The sequence below is a fragment of the Carcharhinus amblyrhynchos genome, chromosome 7, assembly GCF_965287045.1.
Source record: "Carcharhinus amblyrhynchos chromosome 7, sCarAmb.v2.hapA, whole genome shotgun sequence".
NCBI classification, from domain to species: Eukaryota; Metazoa; Chordata; class Chondrichthyes; order Carcharhiniformes; family Carcharhinidae; genus Carcharhinus; species Carcharhinus amblyrhynchos.
In genome coordinates, this window is record NC_137330.1 from 8,558,161 (window position 1) to 8,584,300 (window position 26,140).

A 26,140-nucleotide genomic window follows, 5' to 3' on the forward strand; every position below is an offset into this window, starting at 1 on the left:
AGCCTGTTAATACAGGTGGCACGGTGGCAGAGTGGTTAGCACTGCTGCCTCACAGCGCCAAGGACCTGGGTTTGATTCCTGGCTTGTGTCACTGTCTATGTGGAATCTGCACATTCTCCCTGTGTCTGTGTGGATTTCCTCCAGGTGCTCCAGTCTCCTCCTACGGTCCAAAAACATGCAGGTTAGATGGATTGGCAATGATAAATCGCCCCTTAGTATCGGGGGGACTAGCTAGGGTAAATGCATGGGGTCGTGGGGATAGGGCCTGGGTAGGATTATGGTTGGTGCAGACTTGATGGGCCAAATGGCCTCCTGCACGATAGGATTCTGTGCTTAACTCTGGCAGGGTAGAGGATATTGAGAAGGAAGCATCCTCTCAGGCAATATTTACCCCTCCCTGACACAGGCTAAGAGCTGATATTAGATAAAACTGCGATGCTTCAAATCTGAAGTAAAAACAGAAATTGCTGGAAAAACTCAGCAGGCCTGTCAGCATCTGTGGGGAGAGAAAAACAGAGTTACAACCCGAGTCGAAACTTTAACTCTGTTTCTCTCCCCACAGATGCTGCCAGATCTGCTGCGTTTTACAGCACTTTGTTTTCGTTTCATTATTATTCAAAGTACCTGATGATTAATACAGCAATGTGAGCAAATGATTGAAATATTTTCTCCTCTCTGGTAATAAACTGTTCTGGTTGAGTACAAAGCCATGTTCTTAGATGTAGGAATACAGGACAGAAGTCAGTACGCTTGGAGAAAGAAATGAGTTAATGTTTCAGATCGATGACTTTTCACCCATGTATTTATTTGGCTTTCTGCCCCTGAGCCTGTTTCTGGCCCCCAATCAATGAGATCATGGTTCATCTGCATCTGAACTCCATCTACTATCTTAGTTCTGTAATGCTCAATGAGAAGATGGTGCTGAACCTGAACACTATTCCTACAAAACTCATCTCCAAACTCTGTGGCCTGGGCTCCCTCTGTGACTGGATCCTTGACTTCCTAACCCACGGACTGCAATCAGTAAGGATAGGCAACAACACCTCCTCCACGCTGGTGCCCCACAAGGCTGCGTCCTCAGCCCCTTACTGTACTTTTATACCTATGACTGTGTGGCCAAATTCCCCTCCAACTTGATTTTCAAGTTTGCTGATGACGCCACTGTAGTGGGTTGGATCTGAAACAATGATGAGAGAGAATCTGGTGACCTGGTGCAACGACAATAATCTTTCCATCAATATCAGTAAAACAAAGAAGATTTTCATTGAATTCAGGAAGTGTAGTGGAACACACGCCCCTGTCTACATCAATGGGGATGAAGTGGAAATGGCCAAGAACTTCAAGTTTCTAGGTGTCCAGGTCACCAACAACCTGTCCTGCTCCCTTCACGCTGATGCTGTAGTTAAGCCCACTAATGCCTCTACTTTCTCAGGAGACTAAGGAAATTTGGTATGTCTGCTACAACTGTCACCAATTTTTACAGATGCACCATAGAAAGCGTTCTTTCTCGTTGTATAACAGCTTGGTATGGCTCCTGCTGTGACCAAGACTGCAAGGAACGACAAAGGGTCATGAATGAAGCCCGGTCCATCACGCAAACCAGCCTTGCATCCATTGACTCCATCTACACTTCACGCTGCTTCAGAAAAGCAGCCAGCATAATCAAGGACCCCATGTACCCAGGACATTCTGTCTTTCACCTTCTTCCGTTGGGAAAAAGACACAAAAATCTGAGCTCACGTACCAACAGACTCAAGAACATCATCTTCCCTGCTGCCATCGGACTTTTGAATGGACCGACCTTATATTAAACCAAAAGCGAAACCGCTGGAAAATCTCAGCACTCCTGGTGGCATCTATAAGGAGAGAAAAGAGCTGAAGTTTTGAGTCCAGATGACCCTTTGTCAAAGCAACTTATTAACTTGATCTTTCTCTATGCCCTAGCTATGGCTGTAACATTATATTCTGCACCTTCTCCTTTCCTGCTCTCCTGTATACTCAATGAATGGTAAGGATCAATATTTTTCACAGCATACCAACATGTGACAAATCAAATCAACCTGTCTCAGTTACTGCCACTGGAGCTGGTGGGCAAATGCATTGGTTTGTGAATTCGTATTATGAAGAATGGTGAGGAGATTGTGGAACATTGATGGGTTTTGATGATTTTGTCATGGTGGTGCTTGAAGATGTCACACTATTTGAGATCACATCAGAAGGCAGAAGAATCACAAAACTGGATCAAATCTTATAAAATGCAAACAGCATAAGGCTCATTCCTGGCAGTGAAGGTCCTGAAGTGGGAGCGGAGCTCTCTGACTTCAGCTAAATGGATTGGAGTTTCTCCTGCTTCACCTTGTGTTCACTTCTGCTTTTTGACAATTTTTTTTAGTTTCTTTTTACGTCTGACTCTCCTGGACAGATGCATTTATTTTCTATCTGGAAAGAAGTGTCTCAGAAATTCGCTGAATTATAGTTTAGTGCTTGAAAAACTTCATTTCTTGTAATAAAACCCCTACAATGCAGGAGGCAGCCATTCGGCCCGTCGAGTCTGCACCAACCACCATCTCACCCAGGCTCTATTCCCTTAACTCTACACATTTTCCCTGCTAGTCTCCCTGACACTAAGGGTTAATTTAGCATGGCCAATCCACCTAACCCGCACATTTGGAGCGTGGGAGGAAACCGGAGTGCCCGGAGGAAACCCACGCAGACATGGGGAGAATGTGCAAACTCCACACAGACTGTGACCTGAGGCAGGAATTGAACCTGGGTTCCTGGTGCTGAGAGGCAGCATTGCTAACCATAGTGCCACCATGCCACCCCACTTATTTTTGAAGAAGAAATAGTGTTCTTTTTTTCAAAAGAAAGACCCAATAAAAATCTATCAATCTCAAATGTTGATTTTTTTTTTTCTGTTGACACCAAACATTAGCAGTTTTTTTCAGGGGCAAAGTTCCAGATTTCCAGGTGAGAAAGTGCTGTCTTCCTGAGGACCTTTTTGATTTGAGCCAGTTCAATCTTTCCTGATAGTTATAACCTCAGTTTTGGCATAACTCTAGTGAGCTTTACTTGTACCTACTCCAGTATTGTTTACAATTTACACAGATGATTTGGAGTTGGGGAACAAGTGTAGTGTGTCAAAATTCGCAGATGACACTGAAATGGGTGGAAGAGCAAAGTGTGCAGAGGATACTGAAAGTCTGCAACAGGATAAAGATAGTCTGAGGCAAGGGTCTAGCAGATGGAGTGCAAGATTGGTAAATGGTGAGGTCATCCATTTTGGTAGGAATAACAGCAAAATGGGCTATTATTTAATTGGTAAAAAATTGCAGCATGCTGCTGTGCAGAGGGTCCTGTGTGTCCTTGTGCAGGAATCTCAAAGAGTTGGTTTGCAAGTGCAGCAGGTAATTAAGAATGCAGATGGAATTTTGTCCTTCATTGCTAGAGGGATGGAGTTAAAGACAGCGAGGTTATGTTGCAGCTGTATAAGGTGCTAGTGAGACTACACCTGGAGTACTGTGTACAGTTTTGGTCTCCTTACTTGAGAAAGGATATACTGGTACTGGAGGGGGTGCAGAGGAGATTTATCAGGTTGATTCCAGAGTTGAGAGGGTTGGCTTATGAGGATAGACTGTGTAGACTGGGGCTACACATCGGAATTCAGGAGAATGAGACGAGATCTTCCAGAAACATATAAGATTATGAAGGGAATAGATAAAATAGAAGCAGGGAAGTTGTTTCCACTGGCGGGTGAAACTAGAACTAGGGGGCATAGCCTCAAAATAAGGGGAAGCAGATTATGGACTCAGTTGAAGAGAAACTTCTTCACACAAAGGGTTGTGAATCTGTGGAATTCTCTGCCCAGTGAAGCAATTAAGGCTCTCTCATTGAATGTTTTTAAGTCAAAGATCGATACATTTTTGAACAGTAAAGGAAGTAAGGGTTTTGGTGAGTGGGCAGGTAAGTGGAGCTGAGTCCACGGAAGGATCAACCATGATCTTATTGAACAGCAGAGCAGGCTTGAGGGGCAAAACGGCTTACTCCTGCTCCTAGTTCTTATGTTCTTATCTCGATTTCTGTTTTATAATCTGGAGACCAGCACGGCATACAGTTCTGAGTGTGGTCTAACTTAAGTTTTATATAAATTTAACATAAACTCTCTGCTTTTCACTTCTATTCTTCTTGCAATGAACCCCAGTGATTTGTTTGCATTTATTTAATGCCCTTATTGACCTGGCAACGATAGCATTCAACTGAAAAGGATTTTTAGACAGGTCACGCTTTGCAACCATGTGCTTGAGTAGCATGGTGACACAGTGGTTAGCACTGCTGTCTCACCATGCCAGGGACCCAGGTTCGATTCCCAGCTTGGGTCACTGTCTGTTTGGAGTCTGCACGTTCTCTCCGTGTCTGCGTGGGTTTCCTCCGGATGCTCCTGTTTCCTTCCACAGTCCGAAAGATGTGCTGGTTAGGTGCATTGGTTGTGCTAAATTCTCCCTAAGTGTATCTGAACAGGCACCAGAGTGTGGCGACTAGGGGATTTTCACAGTAACTTCATTGCAGTGTTAATGTAAATCTACTTGTGACACTAATAAATAAACTTAAAACTTTAAACTTAATTTTTAATTGGTCTTTTTTGATAGGCAGTGTTCAGTTTGTCATATGTACAGACATAATCTAAATAAATTGTATTTCTGTTTTAACAACAGGGCTGAATCCTAACTGCTAGAATCATTACCAGGCGCCAAATCCTCTGTCTGCTTGTTCCTGGATATCTCTAGGCCTGTATCCAAACAATGGAGCTGGCCCACAGCTTATTGTTAAATGAAGAAGCCCTGGCACAGATAACTGAGGCAAAGAGGCCTGTGTTTATCTTTGAATGGTTACGGTTCTTGGACAAGGTACTTGTGGCTGCTAATAAGGTAAGCTTGAGAGAGTAATTTCAGAAGGAATGAGAAAAGGAGCATGCAAAAACCTGCCATGGTAAATTGAGTAATGTAAAAATACCAACATGAATTGCAAATGATCGACCTTTTGAGATTTTAGTGTACAGCAGCATTTTAGTGAAAGAATTGACTGCATTTTTAATGCAGATTACACCGAGGAATGTCAACCTCAAGGTATCTTTCTACAAATTCAAAGAGATGTAGAGCTGTAAAATTGTGAGAAAATATGAAGTCAAGTACCAAGGAATGAAAATGAAACTGCTGATATAGAAAATAGATGCAGAGTAGGCCATTCAGCCCTTTGAAACTGCACCATCGTTCAATATGATCATAATGTGGAGATGCTGGCATTGGACTGGGGTGGGCACAGTAAGAAGTCTCTCAACACCGGGTTAGAAAAGAGAATGGAGAGAAAACGGGATTGGGATACTGAAAGTAAATGATCATATTATAAGAAATTTCACAACATCAGGTTAAAGTCCAACAGGTTTATTTGAAGTGCTGCCCCTTCATCAGTTGTGAGATTTCTAATAATATGATCATTCACTTTCAGTATCCCACTCCTGTTTTCTCGCCATACCCCTTGATCCCTTTAGCTGCAACAGCCACATCTAGCTCCCTCTTGAACACATGTAACATGCCTACCCTGTGGAAGGGAATTCCACAGGTTCACAATTGAGTGAAGAAGTTCTTCCACATCTCAGTCCTGAATGGCTTATCTTAGACTATGACCCCTAGTTCTACATTTCCTAAACAGAGGGCTTGGTGTACTGGCTTCTTTATACCTCCTCCTCCACATCACCCTTAACGTATTTAAGTATCAGATCAGAAACCTCAAGGTATATCACGAAGTTAGACTAGACGCAATTTTTATTTTATTTTGGCATTAGTGTGAGGGTAAGGTGTTTCTTTCCAGATGTGATTCGACTGACAAGCTAGGAAGCTTTTATCAACACACATTTTATTTAATAATACAGTTTAACTATAACAAATGAATTAGCTTAACTCTTAGCAATTGTTGTACATAAACATGACGAGGTACAATTCTTAAATGCTAATCTATATTAGTTCCAATTCAAACAATATTCCTCTTATACTTAAAATCTACTTTAAAATCAGTTAGCAAACAACATAGGCTTGCATGTTTTTACTTTTTAACAATCCTAGAGCCTTTGAACAGCTCAGGAGGGTGGGAGAGATACTTGGTTTCTGACAACCCCAAACAACAGTCTATAGAAAGAGAGAGACTTCTCTTGCTTCTTTCAGAACCAAGCAGAAACTGCTTGCTTTCACCTGTAAGTTTAGCTCCTCCCATTAGCACATGACCCTCTCTTGTCAGTCAACCTAATCTGAAACCCCTGGGGTAAAACCAAAAATGTATTAACTCAGATTAAAGCAAACACCCCATTAGCTAGGATCAATTATCAGCCTGCATTCGCATCATGTAAGTTGCCTGGTACGGACACATTGGCACCATGTAAGCAGAACTGAGTTTTAAACATACCCCTGACAAATATATATATATATATATATATATATACATTTCAAGGCACAGTATTGTCACAATAAATAGCTCTTTTCACCAGCCCAAACTCCAGTTGAATGAACTTTGAGGATCTAAGCTGTTGTAGGGCCATGATGGTTGGACGTTTCACTAATAGTGGTGGAGTAAAAGGAGATTGATCTTTGTGCATCCCAATGTGAAGGAACCCACAAAACAGGAAGGGCTGCAAGGGTGGAGGGCAAGGGAGAGCTTTGAGTGGAAGATGAGGATTTTAAACGTTAGGGGACTTGGAGCAGTACAAGTTGGAAAAGCTGGGGGTGAATGGGATGGATGCAAAGCAAATTACAGGACAGGAATGGGTCCTTCAGCCCTCCAAGCCTGCACCCACCATGCTGCCTTTTTGAACTAAAACCTCCTATCCTTTCAGGGACCATATCCCTCCACTCCCATCCTATTTATGTACTTGTCCCCTTTAAAAGTCATTATCGTACCTGCTTCCACTACCTCCTCTGGCAGCGAGTTCCAGGCAGCCACTATCCTCTGTGTAAAAAAAAAACTTGCCTCGTACATCTCCTTTAAATCTTTCCCCTCGCACCTAAAACCTAAGCCCCGGAGTAATTGACTCTTCCATCCTGGGAAAAAGCTGCCTACTATCCACTCTGTCCGTGTCCCTCATAGACAGGACACAGATGGATGCATTTTGAGCAAATTGGAGTTTGTGGATGGGGTAAGAATGGGAGGCCAGTTAGGATAGCACTGGAATAATAAGGGTGATTGTTACAGCTATGAATCAGAGTTTGAGCAGCAGTGGGACTGGGATAGGGGTGGAAATGGGCAATACTAGCCAGGGGGAGGAGGTTTGAGACTCTGCGGTAGGTCAGGGTTTTTCACAATCAGCTTTGTCCAAGGAGTGGATAGAGTCAGTAGCAAGGGAACCAAATTTGTGGCAACAGGCATCCTCTGGGGAAAGTAATTATTCATCTGAAGTCGGACAGACAATCCGACAGCATGGAGGTGGGTCTAGAGCAGAAGAGTCGGGTGTTAAGCTTGTATATGAAGTTGACACCATGAGAGGTCAGACTGTAGGTGAGGAAGAGGAGGCAACCTGGGTAGATCTTTGGGAGACTGCGATGATGGGAAGTAAGAAGTCTGACAACACCAGGTTTTAGTCCAACCTATTTATTTGATAATATTCTCACTAGCTTTCGAGGGGACAGCCTCTTCGTCAGGTGAATGGAGAGTTCTGGCCTCAGACAGAGCATATAAGAACTGTCTGTGCTTTATATGCTCTGTCTGAGGCCAGAACTCTCCATTCACCTGACGAAGAGGCTGTCCCCTCGAAAGCTAGTGAGAATATTATCAAATAAATAGGTTGGACTAAAACCTGGTGTTGTCAGACTTTTTACTGTGTTTACGCCAGTCCAACGCCGGCATACCCACATCATGATGGGAAGTGACAGTCACTTGTAAAGTGAAATAAAACAGCTCCACTTTCCTCCAAACAGACTAGAAATATGGTGGGATTTGATTTATTACTGTCACATGTATTAGATTACAGCGAGAAGTAATGATTCTTGCGCGCTATATAGACAAAGCATTCCGTTCATAGAGAAGGAAAGGAGAGTGTTACAGTCATAGCTAAGGTGTCGAGAAAGATAAACATAATATAAGATAGGTCCATTCAAAGGTCTGCTGGCAGCAGGGAAGAATTAAGTTGATCTTTCTCTACACCGTAGCTATGACTGTAACACTACATTCTGCACCCTCTCCTTTCCTTCTCAATGAACGATATGCTCTGTCTTTGTGGTGTGCAAGAAACAATACTTTTCACTGTATCCTAATACATGTAACAATAATAAATCAAAGTTCATGACTCAGTTGGTACGTGACCTCAGACTTTTGTATCTTTCTCCTGATGGAAGAAGCCGGAAGAGAGAATGTCTGGGGTGCATGGGGTCATGAAGCTTTTTTCCTGATGTATGAAGATCAGTCTCAACTGATTTGTCTTTTTTTTTCCCATTTATTACTGCTTGGTGGCTTCAGGTGGATGTGAAAGAAAAGCAAAAGAAATTGGTAGAGCAGCTGACTGAGCTGATAAGCAGCTCCTCTGGCCCTCCTACACGGAAGCTGCTGGCTAAGAATCTCGCCACTCTCTACAGCATTGGCGATACCTTCACTGTCTTCCAAACTTTGGATAAATGCAACGAAATCGTCCGCAGTAAGGATGACACACCTGCCTATCTGCCCACCAAATTGTAAGTACGAGTTATCGGACTGTTTGAGGGAAAAACATACGTCTAGTATAGCTGGTGTGACTAGTATAAATGGCAGAGATGGTCAGTGTGAGAGCCACTGGTACAGATGCGTGAATAATGGAGGCTTACAACACAGGAGGAGGCCACGCGGTCCATCGTGCTTGGGTTGGGCCTTTGAAAAGAGAACCCCTCCCCCACTAGTTCTCCCCCATAACCCTGCAAATCTTTCATTCACAGTTATAGATCTAGTTCCTGCGGTATCCACATTTTTAAGTTTATTATGTCTTGCGTCACAAGTAGGTTTGCGTTAACGCTGCAATGCAGTTACTGTGAAAATCCCCTAGCCGCCACACTCTGGTGCCTGTTTGGGTACACTGAGGGAGAATTTAGCATGGCCAATGCACCAAACCAGCACATCTGTTAGACTGTGGGAGGAAACCAGAGCACCTGGAGGAAACCCATGTAGTTACTGGGGAAGAATGTGCAATCTGCGTAGACGGTGACCCAAACCAGAATTGTACCTGGGTCTCTGGTGCAGTGCTAACCACTGTGGTGAATCACACTGATTAGGGACTGGAGTCATAGATCCATGGGATTTTCACTAACTTCATTGCAGTGTTAATCTGAGCCTACTTGTGATACTATTAAATAAACTTAAACTATTTAAACTTTAATGTGTCCTCTGATTACTAATCGTTATGCCACTGGAAACACTTTCTTAGTTATTTCTGTCAAAGCCATTCATGATTTTGAACCTTTTTTAACTCATCTTCCATTAACTTCTACAAGGAAAACAATCTTAGTTTCTCAGTGTTAATTGAAAATTTTCACCTGGTACCATTCTGGTAAATCAAGTGTGTTGACCAAAATTGGCCACAATATTGCCACTGAAGTGTAACCAGTGTTTTAAAAAGATTTAACGTAACCACCCCTTGCTCTGTACTGTGTGTATCTATTTATAAAGTCAAGGCTTCCTATTTTTTTAATAACCTTCTCGACTCCTGCTTCTTTCAAAGATAAGTGTACGCCCAAGCCCCTCTATACCTTTAAAATTGTACTGCTAATATTGCCTCATCCCAGTCTTTCTACCAAAGTGAATCACTTCACTGTATTAAATTTCTCCTGCTTTTTGTCTGCTGATTTCACCAGTTTGCCTTTGTCCTCCTGAGGTGTGTTACTATCCTCATGGTTACATTTCTGACTCTTTCTTCCTATAAGCCCCAAATCCAGGTCATTACTATGTAACAGAAGGAGCAATAGCCTGGAGATGAACAAAGAGGCAATACCACTGCAACTTCCCTCCAATGTGTGTAATAAGTGTTCCCCACTGTCTGTCTCTTTTGCTAATTCTATGTCCAAGATGGACACTGCTCCATCCCATGGGCTTCGGCTTTGCTAACAGGAATGCAGAAACATTTCATCACCCAAGAATTTCCAGGAGATTATAATGCCCATTTATTAACCCACATTGACTTTGATTTATTTCCAATCATAGAATTCTTACAATGCAGAAGAGGGCATTTGGCCGATCAGGTTTGCACCAACTCTTACAGAACTTTACTCAGGCCCTCTCCCCCATTCTAACCCCGTTACCCCACAGCCTGGGGTACTAAGGTGCAATTTACCATTGCCAATCACTCTAACCTGCACATCTTTGGACTGTGGGAGGAAACCGGAGCACCTGTAGGAAACGCACGCAGACACAGGGAGAATGTGCAGACTCTGCAGAGACAGTTTTGTGAGACTGGCTGGAATTGAACCTGAGTCCCTAGTGCTGTGAGCCAGCAGTGCTGCTGCCCCAAAAGCTCCACAAAAGGCTGCGTATGGTGCGTGTATTCCGTGGTGTGTGTGTGTGTGTGTGTGTGGTGGAGTTAAGGTACGGATCAGCCATCATCTAATTGAACAGTGAGACACACAGGAAAGGCTGAGTGATCTCCTGTCTCGTGTGTTTTACATCTCCAAGAGGGAGAGAATGAAACTAACAGTGACTGGGTTTTGGTGTTGACAGGGCAGCTGTGGCCTGCATTGGAGCCTTTTACGAGAAGATGGGGCGAATGTTGGGTAGCTCCTTTCCAGAGACCGTCAGCAATCTTTTAAAGGCCTTGAAAAATGCAGAGGTAAGCAGCTGTTTGGGAGTTTTTACTGTTAATTACATTGAAGAGGAAAGTGAATTATATTGTGCTTCAAGGAGATCTTGCAAAGTAAAACCCACCTGTACTGACCCAGAAACAGGATAAATCAGTTGTATGTCAACTGATGCTGTTGAATCAACAAACAAGATCATGGCAAAGTCAAGTAGAATAAAAGTGGGCAAGGTGTTCTAGCCCTTTTGGTGGACTTGGAGTTTGGCAATGTAAGGTTCTAGAGAACTACCTATGATTGGGGGATGGACTAGGTTACTTGCATCAGTGTTCCATTTAGCAATGGTTTGCACTGAGTCCAGGTGCCATTGCAATAGGACTACACTCCTATCTCTGAGCACAGACAACAGGAGCTGAGTTTTCTGAATTATCCACTCCTCCAGTCATTTCCACCAGCAAATCGCCCTAATGTAGGCAGAAACAGCCTGTAAACTGAATCCCATGAACTAAGGGAGTCAGTAATGCTATCAAACCTGCCCTACAATTGCTGGTTAGTAACACCACTGATAAGTGTATGCAGGCTGTAAGGTGACCTGTAAGGATCTATGCCCCATTGTAGATGCACAGCAGTCTTTTCAAAAGGAGCGTTAGAATGTTTAAAGTTTATTTGTTAGTGTCACAAATAGGCTTACATTAACACTGCAATGAAGTTACTATGAATATCCCTTAGTCGCCACACACTGGCGCCTGTTTGGGTACACTGAGGGGGAACTTAGCACAGCCAATGCATCTAATCAGCAGAATTTTTGGACTGAGAGGAAACTGGAGCACTCTGGGGAAACCCATACACGTGGGGAGAATGGCAGACTCTGCACAAACAGTGACCCAAGCTGGGAATTGAACCTGGGTCCCTGGTGCTGTGAGGCAGCAGTGCTAACCATAGTGCCACCATGCCACCAAATTGGTGATTAATTGTATCTCGAGCTCTGTGATTTTATCCCATGATTGAAGTACAGCTCCTTCTCCCTACAATTGAAAACAACAAACTCCCAAAAACAACAATATAGGAATGAGCAGGAAATCTATTTTGTGATATTTCTTGGGAGATAAACATTGGTCAGAAGTACTCCCCAAAAGTGTCAGCCTGGGTTGTGTGCTGGCATGGGCTTGAACCCGACTTTCTGATTCAGAAGTTCATATGTTTGTAAGACATAGGAGCAGAATTAGGCCATTCAGCCCATCGAGTCTGCTCCATCATTCGATCATGGCTGATATGCTTCTCATCCCAATTTTCCTGCCTTCTCCCCATAACCCTTCAACCCATTACAGATTAAAAATCAGTCGAATTCCTCAAATTTACTCACTGTCCCAGCGTCCACCGCACTTTGGGGTAGCGAATTCCACAGACTCACAACCCTTTGGGAGAAGTAGTTTCTTCTCAACTTTGTTTTAAATTTGCTACTCCTTATCCTAAGACTATGACGTCTCATCCTAGAATACCCCACAAGAGGAAGCATCAACTCCACATCTACTTTATCCATACCATTTATCACCTTAGATACCTTAATTTGATCTCCCGCCATTCTTCTAAATTCCAGAGAGTATAGGCTAAACTGTTCAATGTCTCTTCATTTGACAAGAAGCTAGAGTGTTGCGTGTTGTGCCACAGGTGATAGATTCTGGGTGTGACAGATCGAGGCACTATAGACAGCATGAGTTGAAAAATGAAAAGCAGCAATGTTTTTGACCAGGCAGTTCAACCATTTATTGTAAACTTAAAGCCCTCAGTCAGGTCACCTTTTCAACCACTCGAACCTGGTTACAGTACAAAGCAGCTTCCATAATCTCTCCTCTGAACTATAACCTCTCATCAAATCTTAATCATAAAATACCTGCAGTGCAGAAAGAGGTCATTCAGCCCATGGAACCTGTACCGACAACAACCCCACCCAATCCCTGTAATCCACATAGTTATCCTGCAAAACCCCCTGAGCAACTTAGCATTGCCAATCTACCTAACCCACCCATCTTGGACTCTCTGAGGTAATATCCAAGTGAGTGTGTCTTCACTGGCCTTTCTCCCATTAATTTCAGCACAGCCTGTGGGATGTTGTGCCAATGCCCCAACAGTGTGGTGGGCACCAAAGGTTCTTGCAAACGCCAGACATGTCCCAGACTGATTACTCTGCCCATCGGGTGGAGCTGTTGGGATAATAGTCTGTGTATTGAGCAAGTTTGGGAGCTACTCTTGACACTGCTTCAGATTTGGGTGATACAGTGGTTAATACCGCTGTGCCTCAGCACCAGGGACCTAGCGTTCAATTTCCAGCTTGGGTCACTGTCTGTGCTGAGTGCACGTTCTCCCTGTGTCTGCGTGGATGCTCCGGTTTCCTCCCACAGTCCCAAAGTCCTGCTGGTTAGGTGCATTGAATCATCGAGTCATGGAACGCTATAATGTAGAAGGAGGTCCTTCGGCCCGCTGTGTCTGCACAGACCACAATCCCACCCAGGTTCCTTAATCTAATGTATTTATCCTAGCTAATCCCCCTGACACGAGGGTCAATTTATCATGTCCAATTCACCTACCCCACACATCTTTGGACTGTGAGAAGAAACTGAAGACCCAGAGGAAGCCCACATGGACACAGCGAAAATGTCTGTGCAGAGTTTGCACAATTCCCCAAGCCGGGAATCGAACCCGGCTCCCTGGTGCTGTGAGGCAGCAGTGCTAACCACTGTGCCACCGTGCTGCCCTATTTCTTGAAAACAAAATAAATTGACAGCACCAGCCATGCTGAATTCTCCCTCAGTGTACCCGAACAGGCGCCGGAATGTGGCGACTAGGGGGGTTTTCACAGTAACTTCATTGCAGTGTTAATGTAAGCCTACTTGTGACTCAAATAAATAATTTAAAAAATGTAATAGACACTGCTGCGTAGTACCCAGACCTGACAATTGACCTGTTGTTTGAGCTCGGTGCATGTGTCACAATGAAGCTCCAGTTGTCATGGAGCTGCTGAACAATACTGGGCACTTGGAGCAGCCTGGGCTTTTAAGTCTGAGCTCCAGTGTTGTCGGGAGTGATGAGTTTTCAGAAAGAGAGTCACCTCGATTGGCATGTGTGATATGCTGGTTTCTGCATGCCAACCTGTTGTAATTTGCAGAGCTCCTATAAAAAGAATTTGCAGTCCTGACATACGTGCTCTGTGCAACAGGGTAGATTTTTTCCAAACCATTTTAACTCATGAATGCTTCCTGGGGAAAATTGCTGTTTAACCTGATGGTCCTCAGCTGGACCCCTAGATGGCAGTCTTGAGTGCTCCATTTCTGCCATCTCTGAAGGGAAAATAAAATAACGACTTGCATTTATGTAGTGCCTGCCTTAACCTCAGGACATCCCAAAGCACTGACAGCCAACAAAGTATTTCAGAAGTGCGGTCACTGTTGTAATGAAGGAAATGTAGCAGCCCGTTTGTGCACAGCACACTCCCACAAGCAGCAATGTGATCATGACCTATAATTTAACATAATGCTGTTGTTGAGGTTGACCAGGGCATCAGTGAGAGCTCCCCTGTGAAATGGTTTAATGGGCTATTCTCCCCACCTGAGAGAACAATGTCACAGTGGTTAGCACCACTGCCTCACAGCGTCAGGGACCCAGGTTCAATTCCCAGCTTGGGTCAGGGTCTATGTGGAGTCTGCACGTTCTCCTCTGTCTACAAAGAACAACCCGGCACGGGAAACAGGCCCTTCAGCCCAACGAGCCCGTGCTGCCACCCTAAAGCATTTTCCTACACCTACCTTGCCCCGTGTGTATGCGAATGGTACCCCTACTGTAGCCAGATTCAGGGGTCAATGTGGGTTTCCTCCAGTTTTCTCCCACAGTCTGAAAGATGTGCTGGTTAGGTGGATTGGCCATGCTAAATTCTCTCTTAATGTACCCGAACAGGCGCGGAACGTGGCAACTGGGGGATTTTCAGAGTAACTTCATTGCAGTGTTAATGTAAGCCTATTTGTGACACTAATAAATAAACTTTAAAAGAAAACTTGTAAAACTTTAAACTTTTAGACCAGGTTAATGTCCCACCGTGACAAACAGTGCCTCTGACAGCATAGAGCTCCCGCTATTGTACTGGAGTGTCAGCCCAAGTTGTACACTTAAATCTCTGGAATGGGACTTGAACCTATGATCAGCTGAGTCAGAGGTGAAGATGCCCATTCACTCATGGGCTGACAATCGTAGCTCAGCAAGTCTACTGAGAGCCTGATGTTAATTAATTCCCAATCATTTCCAAATCTATTATCTTGACGTGTGTTATTTTATTCAATATAAATTGTAATCATACGTTCTATTCTGAATGTCGGACAGAGATTTATGATGCCAATTCTAAATATCCACGCAGAATTATCAATTTATTCTGGTTCTGCCTGAAAGTCTTCACTCCATGGGTGCAATGCCCTGGGAGATCTGCTGCTTTCTGAAGTCTTGTCTGTGTTTTTAACAGTCACAGGGCCGCAGTGAGATTCTGCTGAGCCTGCAGAAGGTGCTAAATGGCTTGGGTGGCGCAGCTGCTTCCTGTCATCGAGATATCTACAAGAATGCACGTTCAGGTTTGACTGACCGGTCCATGGCTGTCCGGTGTGCAGTAGGTAAGGTGAGAAATTTTTTTTTTTGCAACAACCTTTTTCACAGCATCCCAGAGTGCTCCAGCTTCAGTGTTGTTGTCTCAGGAAGGATGTGCACAGTGGTTAGCGCCGCTGCCTCACAGCGCCAGGGACCCGGGTTCGATTCCCGGCTTGGGTCACTATCTGTGCAGAGTCTGCACGTTCTCCCAGTGTCTGCGTGGGTTTCCTGGACTGTGGTGACTAGGGGATTTTCACAGTAACTTCACTGCTGTGTTAATATAACCCTACTTGTAACGCTAATAAATAAACTCTAAAGATGTATAGATTAGATGGATTAGCCATGGTCGATGTGTGGGGTTACAGGAATAGGGCAGGGAGAAGGCCTGGATAAGATACTCTGTCAGAGAATCGGTGCAGAGGCTGAATGGCATGTTCTGCACTGTCGGGATTCTATGACAACTAACTTGCAGGAAGGTTTCAATGACTAGTTAACTAGTATTTAGCATTGTTGATCAAGGGAAAAGAAATTAACCAGGAAACTAGAAAAGCCCTGTGTTCTTTGAACAGTGCCAAGGGATCTTTTACCTTCACTTTAGAAGGACCCTAGTTTAAACCTCCTTTAAAAGGTGAAACCTCCAATATTGCAGCACTCCTTCATTTGGGAGTGTCACCCTGGAATGCGGGCTCAAGTCTCTGAAGTGGGAGTTGAATCCACAAGCTCTGACTTGGGAGGCAGTGCAATTATTGGAGCGTGGGTGGCCACGGTGTCGAATAATGACAATCAGTGGGGCAACATTTGAAAGAGATTAATCAGTTCTGTGTTCTGGTAAGGGATAAAACAGTTGAACATGAGTAAATGTACAAAGTAATAGATTCTGCTTGTTGGATGGGTCTAAGACAATGAAAGACCATTACAGCGAGCGTGTCACCTTGGATTTTGTGCTCAGGTCCCTGGATTGGGACTTGATGAGAGTGCCATCCACTAAACCTTCTGATACCTGAGGTGGAGAGAGATGAAGAGCCTCTTCCTTCAATGGATATTTAATTCTGGTCGCTTGTGTTTCTGGAGCACCGTGCTGTCCTGAAAATACATCTTGTTTATACCATAGTGCCTCCTGGAACTGCAGAAGGAGTCGGTCTTCATGTGGACCACTGAGCTGGAGAATCTTGCTACTCTATGCTTTAAGGCCCTGGAGGGATCTAATTATGGAGTCCGAGTCGCAGTGTCCAAGTTACTCGGGACCGTCATGGCAACGGCTTTAACACCTAAACAAGCAGCAGGTATGTGGCTCAGAAAGTAACGTGCTGGTTTGTTCCCCAAACAAACCATTTCCAAAAGATTTGTAAAGGTACACCTTGCCTGGTAGGATAGTGGAAGCACATTCAACAGTAATAATCGACAGGGAGTGGGTTTAATACTTGAAGGGGGAAAAGTTGGAGGCTATGGGTAAAGAGCAGGAGAATGGCATCAATTGAATAGCTATTCAAAGAGTTAGTACAGGTATGAAGAACTATGTCCTCAAGTGCACTGTCATTCTCTAAGGGGAGGGGATGCCATTACAAATAGGTTGAATCCAAGCTTATTAGGGAAATATGTGCAGCAGTTGTAAACTTATTGACTGGTGCTGTGGGCAACATGGTGGCATGGTGGTTAGTGCTGCTAACCTCACTGTGGTTTGAGTTCCCATTCCTCAAGTGGGAGCCCAGATTGGCTGTTTAGCGATGTGGTGCACCACAGAAAACCTCAATCCTGATCTCAACTGTCCAGGTACTTTGCAGCGGGTGTAACCTGATCAAATAGGGATTGGGAACCTGGCCTGATTTATATAGGCACGCACACCCACCACCACCCCTGCCACCCCGCCTCACCCACAGACCTACCACCCATTTGCTACCCCTCCCCTATGACATTGACTCCACTTGCAACAAAAAAATTGACTTGCATTTCAAAAGCACCTTGCAAAGTGTCGTAAAGGCACTTCACACGCAATGAAATGTTTTGAAATGCTGTCACTATTGTAAGGTAGGAAACACAGCAGCCAGTTTGCGCACAGCAAACTCCCGCAAAGAGCAATGTGATAACCACCAAATGATCTATATTTTGTGAGACTGATTGAGGAATAAAATTGACCAGGACCTGGGAAGAGCTTCCCTGCTCTCCTTTGAAATCGTGCCATGGAATCTTTTATGTCCACCCAGAGGGCCTTAGTTTAATGTCACATCAGCAGTCAGCACATCCAGTACATCACTAGGCATGTCAGCGTAGACTTTGTGCTCCAGCCTGTAGAGTGGGTATTGAATCTGTAACCTGCTAAGCAGAGTATTAGTGCTACCCATAGCTGATACTGCCTTCTTTCCTATCACAATCCTAGCTTAGACTAAGTTTACTCAGCAAAGATCTTTTGATCGTATGGGCAGTTTAATCCAGTTACACACTGCCTTTACCAACTGAGTATTTTCATTACATTAATTAGTATGTAAAAGCAACCCTTTTTTCTTTGAAGAGGTGAATTGTTGCAATCTTAATGCTGTGCATAGCTGCAAGGTAAGAAATTAAAATGAGCTTTAAATCTATGAGCGGGTATTGCCATGTTAACAGCTGCAGCGAGAGGGTGATGTGCACATTCTGTCAGTTCCTATTCTTGCCTCAGACAGCACTAACCCGTGTACGTTACATCCTATACAGTACTCTTTGGAGTTTCTCCCAACCCCCCGCAAGCGCACAGTGCACACGCACACCCCTTCCAATATTCTAGTGATTTATAAGTTCATTATTGTCTACTTTATAGTTCATTCAGACATTCTTGCATCAAATACCCAACATCAAAAAAGACCGCTCTATCCAACAAGTCTTTGTCGGTGTTTATGTTCCACCTGAGCCTCTTCCCCCCCCACCACCCACTCCCTCTTTATCTAACCCGATCAGCAATTCTCCCTTTCTCCATGTGCCTCCCTTTTTAAAACATTTGTGATTTAGATCTTAACTATTCCACGTTCTAACCACCCCTGGATAAAGAGTTTCTCATTAATTTCCAGCTGGAATTATTAATGACTATCTTGTATTTGTAGGCGCTAGTTTTGGTCTCCTCCCACATTATCTCGATTCCGCTCCTAAACAAACCCGTTAATGATTTTAACCTCGATCATATCACCACTCAGCCTTCATTTTTAAAAAACATATTCAGTCTTTCTTGTGAGATTTTTCAAAAAATATATTTTTATTGAATTTAAAAATCTCGAAGATTATAATCCCAAAACATTAGCTGAGTTTCTGGATTAATAGTCTGATGATAATACCACGCGGTCATCGCTTCCCCATATGGTAGGCACAGCGGCTGGCACTGCTGCTTCACAGTGCCAGGGACCCTAGTTCGATTCCTGGTTTGGGTCACTGTCTGTGCGGAGTGTGCACGTTCTACTCGTGTCTGCTCCGGTTTCCTCCCACAGTCCAAAGATGTGCGGGTTAGGTGGATTGGCCATGCTAAATTGCCCCTTACTGTCAAGATGACTAGTTAGAGTAAATGTGCCAGGTTATAGGGATAGGGCCTGGGTGGGATTGCAGACTCGATGGACAGAATGGCTTCCTTCTGCATTGTAGGATTCTATGATAGTACAGGACAGCAAGATCATTTTCAAACAAATACATGTAGGAAGAGCCAGAAAAAAATAATACCAATGCAGTTGGTTCGGATTATTCATTGTATCCTGTGCCTCCCACCATACAAGTAACAAAAGGATATATTGAAGAAGAGGGGAATAACAGGATGTAGCCACAATTGGCTTAGTGGTGCACAACCAAGCTAATAGGATAATGGCCAAAGAGCTACAGGACTTATGGAAAGCAAATTTTTAAAGTAGCTACTGTCATTGCTTATTCAACCATAAAATATCCAGGATATAAACACACGTAAAATGGCAATTAAACCGTCATGGTTTGCATGGTTTACCTTAAAGGTACTTCTCACATCCAACCACCTTGGAGGTACCAACGATACATGTGTCTTTTCCCAGGATATATGGTCTGTCTGAACCATAACAGGAGCTAACAAGAGACTGTCTCACCCAGATAAATTGAAATACAAAAAATAGGCAAGCCAATTGTTCCTGGTGGGGGTGGAGGAAGGAAGGGAGGGGCTGGTCTTTCCTCACTCAGTGTGAGGTCTCATAGAGCCCTGTACTCTATCTCCATATTAAACCACTTGCCCACCTTCCTGCAATGATACTACTCATTTTAAACAATTATAATAAAGGATATCAGAATAACAAGAGAAAATTTGCTACCATGCTCACTTACAGAATTACTCCTATCAAGGTGATAAATTGTGTAACAGGATCACCTAAGAGATGGAATTCCAAAGGATAAAACCTTCATGGGGCAGCACCATGGCACAGTGGTTAGCATTGCTGCCTCACAGTGCCAGGGACCCTGGTTCGATTGGGTTACTCTGTGGAGTTTACACGTTCTCCCTGCATCAGCATGGATTTCCTCCGGATGCTCCAGTTTCCTCCCACAGTCCAAAGATGTGCACGTTAGGTGGATTGGCCATGATAAATTTTCCCTTAGTGTGCAAAGATTTGTAGGTTAGGTGGCTTCACCATGGTGAATGCACAGGGTTACAGGATAGGGCAGGGTTAGGTTTGGGTAAGATGCTCTGTTGGAAAGTCGGTGCAGGGTCAACGGGCCAAATGGCCTCCTTCTGCAGTGTAGGTATTCTAAGATAAGGATGAACAGGTGACCTTGGACTAACCAGGAAAACAAACGAAAATTTATTACAGTGCTCATTCTCAGGATTGCCCTTATCAATCTGATAAATCATGTAGCAGGCTCAAGTGAGAGCTGAAATTACAGGGGATGTATAGAATCATAGAATTCCACCAGTGCAGGAGGAGACCCTTCGGCCTACTGAGTCTGCAATGACCACAATCCCACACAGTTACCCTGCTAATCCCCTGACATCAGGGTCAATTCATCATGGCCAATCAACCTAACCCACATCTTTGGAGCATGGGAGGAAACCAGAGCACCTGGAGGAAACTTACGAAGTCACGGGGAGAATGTGCAAACTCCACACAGAGTGGCCTGAGGTCAGAATTGAACCTAGGACTCTGGCGCTGTGAGGCAGCAGCGCTACTTTGGTAGGAATAATGGTAGGAAGGATTATTACTTACGTGGAGAAAAACTGCAGCAGGCGACGGTGCAGAGGGACCTCGGGGTCCTTGTGCATGAGTCGCAAAAACCCAGCTTGCAGGTGCAGCAGGTGGTCAGGAAGGCTAATGGGATGCTGGCCTTCATAGCGAGGGGGATTGAATATAAAAGTAGGGAGGTCTTGCTGCGGCTATATAGGGCATTGGTGAGGCCGCAGCTGGAGTACTGTGTGCAGTTTTGGGCGCCGTACTTGCGCAAGGATATTTTGGCCTTGGAGGGAGTGCAGAGGAGGTTTACTAGGCTGATGCCGGAGTTGAGGGGGTTGAGCTATGAGGAGAGGCTGAATAAACTAGGCTTGTACTCGTTAGGGTTTAGAAGAATGAGGGGAGATCTCATTGAGACGTATAAGATGATGAATGGGATGGATAGGATAGAGGTGGAGAGACTCTTCCCGCTCAGAAAGGACAGTAGGACTAGGGGGCACAGCCTCAAAATAAAGGGGGGTGGTTTAGAACGGAGTTGAGGAGGAACTTCTTCACTCAAAGGGTGGTGAATCTCTGGAATTCTCTGCCCGTTGAAGTGGTGGAGGCTACCTCGCTAAATATTTTTAAGACGCGGGTTGATGGGTTTTTGATGAGCGAGGGGATTAAGGGTTATGGGGAGAGGGCGGGAATGTGGAACTGAGCCACGACAGATCAGCCATGATCTTATTGAATGGCGGGGCAGGCTCGAAGGGCCAGATGGCCTACTCCTGCTCCTATTTCTTATGTTATGTTCTAACCACTGTCACCAAGCCACCCCAAGCATTGCTGTAACCAGCACAGCAAAATTTACCTCGAGCTCAGCTGCATGGTTCCCCCTATCAGTATGAAAAGAATCACAATACGGATCACACAAGTATATAATTAAAGGGAATGCAGTCCAGGAAAAATCCTGATTTTCATGTTGTAACAGGATAACAATTAACAAACACCTCTGTGCTCAGATATTACGTACCCTTGTCAGGATAAAAGACAAAATCACAAAATCAGAAATATAATCAGAAGAGAACAATGTTTAGGATGAATGATGAACTGCAGGATAATATAACCACCACATAAGAGTCTGGAAGGTCAAAGCCATGACAGGCTCATTGAGCAGCACCCATATGTATATTCTGTATCTGTCCAGAGTCTCAGCAAAGCCTCTGATATGTATGTTTTTGAATTGATGCAGTGATGCGGCAGAACGTGAAGCGTGCCAGCCTAGAGGAAGTTTTGGAGTTGTTGGCAACAGGATTCTTGCGTGGGGGCTCAGGGTTCTTGCGCAGTGGTGGAGAGATGCTGAAAGGTGGTGGGTCTGTCAGCCGAGAGGTGCGAGTTGGCGTCACACAAGTGAGTACCTTGAGCTCAATTCCTGACTTCCTCAGCTTCACTCTGTAAGAAATCATCAATATGCATCATAAAGCTGGCAAAAGGTTTTTTCTTCATGGTACCAATAAAAAACATTGGGGAATCTGCTTTTAGGTAAACACAACCTATTTTCAGCAAAACAGATCTCACCAAAAACTACCGTAGCTTACAAGCATCATTCAGGCCTCAGACATTAACGGTGACCTGGTGACACAGTGGTTAGCACTGCTGCTTCACAGCGCCAAGGACCAGAGTTTGATTCCCAGCTTGCGTTATTGTCTGTGCTGAGACTGCACATTCTCCCTGTGTCTGCATGGGTTTCCTCCAGATGCTCCGGTTTCCGCCCACAGTCCAAAGATGTGAGGGTTAGGTTGGTTAGCCAAGATAAATTGCCCCTTAGTGTCCCAAGATGCATAGATTTGATCGATTAGCCATGGTATATGTGTGAAGTTACTGGGATGGGGTGGGGGAAGAGGCCCTGGGTAAGATACTCTGTTGGAGAGTCGGTGCAGACCCGATGGGCTGAATAGCCTTTTCTACACTGGAGTGATTGTGATAATTGTCTACTTTCCAGAGTTTTCCTTCTGCATCTACCTCTTTGGCAGTTTTGGAAATACTTCTCAAAAATATTGCTTTGCAGAAATGTGGCTTTTATGTTGAGTTGAAAAGACTTTAAAACAATACCCATTCAGCTGTGGGAAAGTCCACTCTTAACATCTGTATCACCCGGTCACTCTTCAAAACCAATTATCCTTGCTTCAGCCTCAAGTCCCATCTGCAAGCACTTTTTCAGTTTGTATTCCACTGTGGCAAAGATGATTACCTTTTATGAGGTACCTGAGAGTAAACTCCAAATTCTCTCCAATTATCTGAATCCTTCGTTTTGTCTCTCTCATTAGCTTAACCTCAGGTTTATTGGCAGCCAACAAAACTTCACGACTTCTGCTTGTGTTTCTATTCTGAGACTGTTCTGTAGCATCTATTTGTATAATCTGCTTGTACTTTTATGTCTGTTATGGTGCTGACTTAGACGTAGCCCTCATACTGTCTTTCTCCAGTATGTGATCATTGCAGTCCAGCAACTGTCTCGGCAGAGATACTAAGGATAGGGCAACAACACCACCTCCACGATCATCCTCAACACTGGTGCTCCACAAGGCTGTGTCCTCAGCCCCTTACTATACTCATACACCTATGACTGTGTGACCAACTCGATTTTCGGGTTTGCTGATATCACCACCGTAGTGGGTCAGAGCTCAAACAATGATGAGACAGAATACAGGAAAGAGAGAATCTGGTGAACTGTTGTGAAGACAATAATCTCCTCAATGTCACCAAAACGAAGGAGATAGTCATTGACTTCAGGAAGTGTAGTGGAGGGCATGCCCCTGTCTACATCAATGGGAACAAAGTAGAAATGGTTGAGAGCTTCAAGTTTTTGATATCCAGATCACCAATAACCTGTCCTGGTCCCTCTATGTGCATGCTATAGTTAAGAATGCCCACCAACACTCTACTTTCTCAGGAGAGAAATTTGGCATGTCCCCTTTAACTCTCACCAACTCAGATGCACCATAGAAAGTATTCTTTCCATTTGTATCTCAGCTTGATGTGGCTCCTGCTCTGACCAAGACTGCAAGAAACTATGTGAACCAGTCCATCACTCAAACCAGCCTCCCATCCGTTGACACTGTCTACACTTCTTGCTGCCTTGGAAAAGCAGCCAGCATAATTAAGGACCCCATGCACCCTGGGCATTGTCTCCTTCACCTTCTTCCATAGGGAAAAAGATACAAAAGTCTGACATCACATACCAACCGACTCAAGAACAGCTTCTTCTCTGCTGTCATCAAACTTTTGAATGGACCTACCTTATATTAATTTGATCTTTCTCCACACCCTAGCTATGACTGTAGCACTACATTCTGCACCGTCTCCTTCTCCCCTATTTACTCCATGAATGGTATGTTTTGTCTGTATAGTGTGCAAAAAACAATACTTTTCCCTATGCTAATACATGTGACAATAATAAATCAAATGACACTCAGTATTGTAGAAATTACTGTAATATTAACTCTTGCCATTTGTTTTGGTTGAAAACCTTGCATTGTGTTTTTTGCAGAATATATGATTTGACTTGATTTGATTTACGATTGTCATGTATTGGCGTACAGTGAAAAGTACTGTTTCTTGCACACTACACAAAGTATACTGTTCATAGACTACATAGGGTGAAGGAAAGAACAGTGTGCTGAATGTGGTGCTACGGTCATAGCTAGGATGTAGAGAAAGATCAGCTTAATATAAGCTACGTTGATTCAAAAGTCTGATGGCAGCAGGGAAGAAGCAGTTCTTGTGTCATTTGATACGTGACCTCAGACTTTTGTATCTTTTCCCCGATGGAAGAAAATGGAAGCGAGAACGTCCAGGAGGTGTATGGAGTCCCTAATTATGCTGGCTGCTTTTCCGAGGCAGCGGGAAGTGTTAGACAGCATCAATGGATAGCAGACTGGTACGTGTGATGGGCTGGGCTTCATTCATGAACCTTTGTAGTTTCTTGCAGTCACGGGCAGAGCAGGAGCCACAACAAGCTGTGATACAACCAGAAAGACTGCTTTCTATGCTGCTTCTGTAAAAATTGGTGAGAGTCGTAGCCGAATTTTCTTATCCTCCTGAGAAAGTAGAGGCATTGGTGAGCTTTCTTAACTATAGTGTCGGCGTGAGCAGACCAGGATAGAGGATGTTTTAATATGACTGTTGCAGATCTTATTTTACACAGTGGGTTGTTGTGATTTGAAATGCACTGTCTAAAGGATGGCGCAACCAGCTTCAAAAATAACATCCAATAAACAATTGGATAAATAGTAATAGGAGAAGAATTTGCACGCTTCACAAGTACAGGCAAGATTGACTGGTCTGTTTCTGTACTTCTTCATTCTAAGATCCTATCAGCCTCCCCTCCTCCTCTGTATCTGATTGTAACCATGCTGATAAATGGTAATGTTGCCACAGTAAATGACAGGTGTTTGCAATGCATTCCTAAACTACAGATCCAACTATGTAAAAAGTACACTGTGAAAGATAACACGATAAAGGGACAGATTATAAATGTTAAGACAAAGCTTCCACGTCTCAACTCTTATCTCTGGCCCTGTGCTCCAGGGTCACAACAGTGAGAGCCACCATTGGCTTGGTGGCTACCTGAAATTCCTAGAGATATTAACATAGTGGTTAATAGAAGTAGTGGTTTTGTCTTCAATGGGAAATGATTAGCACTGGGGACGGTAAGGGTGTTATTATCTTTGGTTTAAAGGATTTTTTTTTGTATTCTCTCTGTTTCAGGCATATGTAGTTTTTGTCACCACACTTGGGGGACAGTGGTTGGAGCGTAACTTTGCGGCATTCCTTACCCACGTACTGGAGCTTGTTTCCCATCCCCGCGCCACCCAGAGCCACGTGGAAGCGGTGTACTCTCGGCGTTGTGTCTCATTCATTCTTCGAGCGACTGTGGGCAGCATCCTGGGCGAGAAGGCTCAGATTGCAGCTGCGAAGGAGGTGTGCCAGGCTATTTCCAAACAGATGAAAACAGTGGGTAAGAGCAAAAGTGTAATTGTGTTGTAAAGAGGAGGTTGATATCTTTGTGAGAGCTAACACCTAACCACTCAAGAGGAATACCTCACTTTATAATCTGTTAAAGTAACTGTGTGAGAAATAGTACGATCTGCTCTTCAACTTTTAGAGGTTAAATCAAAATTACTCCCTGAGACCCTCTGTAAAAGCAGCAAGTCACATTTTATTTATCTAACTAACAGTGAACAGGTTAACTAAACTATTAACAAAACCCAATAAAACACTATTCTAATAGAATGCTGTTTAAATAATTACAATTCCCGCTTATTAACTAAAAAAAAAATTATTTTAGTCACTGTCAAAATGCAATCAGGTTTTATCTTCCAGAATCATCTGTGTTTCTTCTTTGCTATCTTCATATTGAGATGAGACTTTCTTTTAAGACATAAATGAGTTGTGTCAGAGGCAGCTGATTGAGCAAGTCACGGGATGCAAATATTTTCTGTGTCATTGTTACGTTACCGGAGCCCGGAGAAATAATTCGAAGGATGCAAGTTGAAGCCCCACCATGTCAGTTTGGGAATTTGAGTTCAGTTTATTAAAGTCTGGAAATAAAAA

General features: G+C 43.9%; 1 protein-coding gene across 1 annotated transcript in view; it reads left to right on the forward strand.

Moving 5' to 3' along the window:
- Positions 1-26,140, forward strand: part of heatr5b (HEAT repeat containing 5B) — an 89,487-nt gene that overhangs the window by 1,471 nt on the left and 61,876 nt on the right. The window contains exons 2-8 of the mRNA XM_080191897.1: positions 4,713-4,925; positions 8,497-8,708; positions 10,717-10,825; positions 15,295-15,444; positions 16,525-16,696; positions 21,777-21,934; positions 25,295-25,544. Of these exons, the coding sequence (XP_080048023.1) occupies positions 4,800-4,925; positions 8,497-8,708; positions 10,717-10,825; positions 15,295-15,444; positions 16,525-16,696; positions 21,777-21,934; positions 25,295-25,544 (1,177 nt within the window). The 5' untranslated portion in view covers positions 4,713-4,799. The remainder of the gene's footprint in view (positions 1-4,712; positions 4,926-8,496; positions 8,709-10,716; positions 10,826-15,294; positions 15,445-16,524; positions 16,697-21,776; positions 21,935-25,294; positions 25,545-26,140) is intronic.